This window comes from Silene latifolia, chromosome 2 (assembly GCF_048544455.1).
Source record: "Silene latifolia isolate original U9 population chromosome 2, ASM4854445v1, whole genome shotgun sequence".
Lineage (NCBI taxonomy): Eukaryota > Viridiplantae > Streptophyta > Magnoliopsida > Caryophyllales > Caryophyllaceae > Silene > Silene latifolia.
In genome coordinates, this window is record NC_133527.1 from 156,698,905 (window position 1) to 156,704,518 (window position 5,614).

Genomic DNA, 5,614 nt, shown 5'->3' on the forward strand with positions numbered 1-5,614 from the left:
AGAGGAGCATGAACCTAGTACTTATGCTCAAGCCTGTACTGATGAGAGATGGGTTATTGCAATGAACCAGGAACTCAAAGCTCCTGAGGATAATAACACTTGGGAACTGACTAATCTACCACTTAATAAGAAAGCTATTGGTAGCAAGTGGGTTTTCAAGGTTAAACATAAAGCTGATGGCACAGTAGAGAGGTTCAAGGCAGGACTAGTGGCTAAGGGGTATAACCAGGTGAAAGATAAAGATTACAAATTCACCTTCTCCCCTGTTGCAAAGTTTGCTACTGTTAGAGCTCTTTTGGCTCTTGCAGCAATAAGGCATTGGTCTCTATATCAATTAGACATCAACAATGCTTTTCTTCACGGATTTCTAGATGAAGAAGTTTATATGAAACCTCCACTAGGATATTTAGCTGCCAAAAAAGGACAAGTGTGTAGGTTAAAGAGATCACTGTATGGTTTGAAGCAAGCCTCCACAGTGGAACTTGGAGTTGACAAAGCATTTACTCAGTTTGGGGCTTATCCAATCCAAACATGATTACTCCTTGTTTACTAAGATTGATCCAGTATCCAAGAAGATATTAATAGCTCTAATCTATGTGGATGATATGTTGCTTAGTGGTGATGATGAGCTTGGAATAAAAAGTCTCAAGCAATCATTGCACAACAAATTCACTATCAAGGATTTGGGTCTTATGAGGTATTTCCTGGGGTTAGAGGTGGCCAGAAATGCAAATGGTATTGTTGTCAACCAAAGGAAGTACATCTTGGATATTATTAAAGATGCAGGGTTTGAGGATTGTAAACCTGCTAGTTTCCCTATGCAGAAGGGTTTAAAGCTCTCCACTGATGTTGGTGAAATAATGCAGGAACCAGAGAAGTTCAGAAGATTGATAGGAAGGCTCTTGTATCTAAATATGACAAGACCTTATAGTGTGCAGCATCTTAGCCAATTTTTAAGTTAGCCAAGGGAGCCACACTATCTAGCAGCAAAGCATGTCATCAGATATCTCAAGGGTACTGTGAACACTGGTTTATTCTACCCTGCAAAATCAGAACTCACTTTGCAGTCATATTTTGATGCAGATTGGGCTACCTGCAATTTCAGTTGCAGATCCTTAAGTGGCTTTTGTGTTTTCTTAGGCAAGTCTTTGATCACTTGGAAAACTAAGAAACAAAAGACAGTCAGCAAAAGCTCAGCCGAGGCTGAGTATAGAAGTATGTCTTATACAACAGCTGAGCTTGTTTGGTTGGTCAATGTGCTTGCAGATTTGACAGTTCAGATACCTCTGCCTGTTACTTTGCATTGTGATAATACAGCAGCTGAACACATTGCCCAGAACCCTGTTTTTCATGAGAGAACCAAACACCTAAATGTGGATTGTCATTACGTGCGTGATAAGCTGCAAGAGGGATTTTTGCAAACAAAGCATGTCAAGACTACTCTACAGCTTGCTGATATAATGACTAAGGCACTGGGTGCTAATGAACATAGGTTTCTCTCGTCCAAGCTTGGACTGCAGCTTCCTCCTTTGCTAGACTCAGCTGGTCCAGCTTGAGGGGGGATATGAGCATGATAGTTAGTTAGAAGTGGTTAATAATCAACTAACTTCCATGTATTAAGGAAATTTGTTAGAGTTAGTTGAAGGTTGTTATGCTCAACCTGTTTCAACTACTATAAAAGGATATCTTAGGCATTGTAATCTATACAATTCAATGATATACAATTTTACTCAATTCTCTCTATCTCTCTACATTTCCTCTCTGTAGTTTCATATCTCTCAATTCTATCAGTAATGACTGAGCAAAACTAGAGTACATTTGAATTTTATCATCACAACCTTTAAGCTTTGCTTCTTAGGGCTGTCCACACATACGTCATCAACATGTCACAACTTCATTTTATCATTTGTTATGAAGAGAAATAAGTTGAAGAGTATAGCCACTTTTAGTGATTTGCTTGTTTTTTTTCCAGTAAATGCCCAATTTCATTATTGTCTTAATTTTTATTCCTATTACTACACAAATACCCCTCACTTGTCCAGCGCTATATCATTATTATCTTAAAACAAATACATTCTTTTGGATGTTAAGTTGTCTTCAATTCTACATTGTTTGTATTTTGAAAGGTAATACTGAAACGAAGGGAGTAAAATCAAACAAATACCTATCAAATATAAAAAACCTCGAAAAAACTAAGTGAGTACAAACTTGCCAAGTAGTTGCCATATAGATAGGGTAAGGGCGTGGCATTTCAACATCCTAGTCTTCATGATATATGTTCAAACAATGCACTTTCAAGGGAAGAATATGTAATGGAGTAATGGACCCATAAATTGACAAAAGCTGCAATATATCCTACTTCCTATATTTGCATAATAACTAAATAAATAAATTACTATCATTTCAGCTCAGAAAGATAGAAGAAGACAATGGCGTTGACTATGAGTTAATGATTATTGTCTGTATAATGTGTAGACTGCTCCCCCTGCTCTACATGGGGATTAGTGGACTACACAACTAGACACTTACTTCCAATGCAGCTTTGTTAGACTTGTTCATCTACCTTTAAATCCTTCACTTCCTACTTTCTACCCAAACAAACGCGCTCGAATTCAACCCCAAACCTTCCACCCAGAAAGAAAGTGGATCTTTATTTTCCGTCAACCATATTCCTCTTTCTCTTACTACTTCCCTCACTCCAACTCCACAAATCTGCTTTTGCTAATGACGATAAATATGAGGAATGTAGGACGACATTTCAGTGTGGTAATATTAGCTTAAACTACCCTTTCTATGATGGAAATATCCGTCCCTAATATTGTGGTTATCCTGGTTTTATAGTTACTTGCAGGAATAATTCCCTGCCTGAGATTTCAATGTTCAGTGAAAGCTATTACATTCTAAGTATGGATGCCACTTCAGATGCTATCTATGTCGCTATGCAAAGTTTTTGGGACGATTTATGCCCACAAACCTTGTTCAATACCAACACCACCATAAACTTGAGTCTGTACAAAAATACATCCATAGATGATTATATCACCCTTGTCTATAATTGTCCTACAACATCCTCAGAGACAGAAAATGAGATCGACTGTCGTACTCACGCGACTTATAACAAGTCTTATAGCCCAACGGGTTACATCATAACCCAGAATATGGATTCCTCCCAAGTCACAAGTCTATATAAATCATGCCCGGATAGGATTCTGGTTACGGTGGCAATTGCTCGCATTTTCCATAAGACTATATCAGATATAACTTCCTTACACAATGCTTTGAAAACTGGTTTTACACTAGAATGGATTGCGGAGAATGAGCTATGTCATGGTTGTCGTCAATCAGGTGGAGAGTGTGGTTCTGATTCAAATCTGGCAACATTTACTTGTTTCTGCGCTGATAGGCCATATGATTCCAAATGCAGTACAGGTGACAAGGGTATGAATCCTTGATCTTTGTTATTTTGAGTATGTCAATTATATAATGGAAGACATAAACGTAAACATGAACCAATAATCCAATATCAGTCTCTTCCAGATCAACCTTAACCCTTTGTTTGGATTCAATATATGGGAGGGAAGGGAAAGGGAGGGGGTCAGTTTCTTCCGAGTACATTGGAAACTGTATCCTTCCCTTTCCCTTCAAATAAAGCCCAAGGACAAGAGTCATCTGCAATTAGTGATAACACCAGCATCTAGTCACTCTAATATGGGAATTTTAATGTTTGCAATTCACTGTATAATGACTACACTCAATTGAGAAGAGTGAAGAAAATCAGAAGCAATTAACTGAATTGAAAAAAATTAAACAAGGTGATCTTTCCTTTTGAACTTTCAAATACATTGATCTGCAGGATCCACTCACCACAAGGTTATCAGAACTATTGCTGGACTAATTCTAGGTAAGTTAGTTTTTGAAGCTTGAAGTATAATATGTGGTGCCTCACAACCTATAATGGTCGAGAGCACACATTTCAGTTATATGCACCAGGAACTATGAATGTGTGACCCGTTAACACGTTCACGTCTTTTTTAGGATTATTAGGGCTTGGCATTATTACTGTTCTTGTGACTTATTACTGCAAGAAGAGATACTCTACAGAAAACCAGGACAATGATGCTTCATTGAAGAAATGTGGATCCCTCACACCCAAAGTATACGCTTACAAATCTCTAAAAAAAATAACAAGTTCTTTTAAAGAAAAACTGGGTGAAGGAGGCTTTGGCATCGTATACAAGGGTAAGTTACAAGATGGCCATTTGGTGGCAGTCAAAGTTTTGAGAAATTCTACAGGAAATGCAGATGATTTTATCAATGAGGTTAGAAGCATTGGAAGAACTAATCATGTTAATATTGTCATGCTACTGGGTTTCAGTGTTGAGGGTCAGAAAAGAGCTCTCATATATGACTACATGCCTAAAGGATCTCTAGATAAGTTCATAAATGGGAATAATAACTATCAATCACTGGGATGGGAAAAATTGCTTGAGATCGCAGTCGGGATTGCAAGAGGTCTAGAATATTTGCATCGAGGTTGTAATACCAGAATAGTTCACTTTGACATTAAGCCTCACAACATACTGTTAGATGAAAATTTCTGCCCAAAGATTGCAGATTTTGGTCTCGCTAAGCTTTGCAAGCAGAATGTCAGTATTGTACCCTTGTCACGACCGCGAGGAACAGTGGGATTCATTGCTCCCGAGGTATACCGCCAGAGTTCTGGGGGTGGCTCTCATAAATCAGATGTCTACAGCTATGGAATGTTGGTTTTGGAAATGGTTGGTTGTCGAAAAAATGTGCATGCTCAAATTCGACATAGTACTCAATATTTTCCCTATTGGATATACGACCACCTGGAACAAACTGAAGAAATTGCTCATCAAGATATACTAAATGGAGATGAAAATGGAACATTGAATAAAATGATGTTGGTTGGCTTGTGGAGTATTCAAGAAAATCCTTCAGATAGACCACCAATGACTAGGGTGGTGGAAATGCTGGTAGGGCCTCTAGAGTCATTGCAAATTCCTCCCCGCCCCTCTTTGTCACAGCATAATTCTACTGACGAAGCTACTGAAAAAATAAGCAGTTTCCCTACTCATCAAATGTCACAGCATAATTCTACTGAACCCCTAATTTTATTGTGAAAAAACGAAAAGAAGTGATCCACAAATACAAGTCGAAGGAGCAGTTTCCTTATTCATCACGCTTTCCTTTCCTTTTCTTCCTGTTTTTCGTAATTTATGTTAGCCAACACCAAATAAATCTGGGATTTAGGCTGTGGTGTTATTATTGTTGTTGTAGTAGTACATTCTTCACAAGCAATAATAGAAAAAAAAAATACTCCGTAGTTACTTTCAATGTTATTAGATATCTCTCTAATGGAAGAATTTCGTAAACAGTTTCTGTGGAACCAAAAGTACTCCTACAGTTTTGGGCGACTCCAAGCTAAGGTAACACGTGATGAGCATGTGAGGTTTTTTCTGGTGAATTTATATCTTTGATCTTTAATAGAGTAGTTCATTTCTACAAATAAGAACATATATACCACAATAATTTATTGGAATTGTAACTTGAATCATTAATAGATCAGTGAAGACAACCTCATGAAATG

At 37.7% G+C, this 5,614-nt stretch overlaps 1 protein-coding gene across 1 annotated transcript; it reads left to right on the plus strand.

Annotated features, from left to right (window-relative positions):
- The first annotated feature begins 2,411 nt into the window (after positions 1–2,411).
- On the plus strand, positions 2,412–5,341 carry LOC141643174 (LEAF RUST 10 DISEASE-RESISTANCE LOCUS RECEPTOR-LIKE PROTEIN KINASE-like 2.7). Its single transcript, XM_074452216.1, has 3 exons — positions 2,412–3,438; positions 3,854–3,901; positions 4,036–5,341. The coding sequence occupies exons 1-3, from the start codon at positions 2,877–2,879 to the stop codon at positions 5,145–5,147; spliced, it is 1,722 nt and encodes a 573-aa protein (XP_074308317.1). The 5' UTR covers positions 2,412–2,876; the 3' UTR covers positions 5,148–5,341.
- Positions 5,342–5,614: the final 273 nt, after the last annotated feature.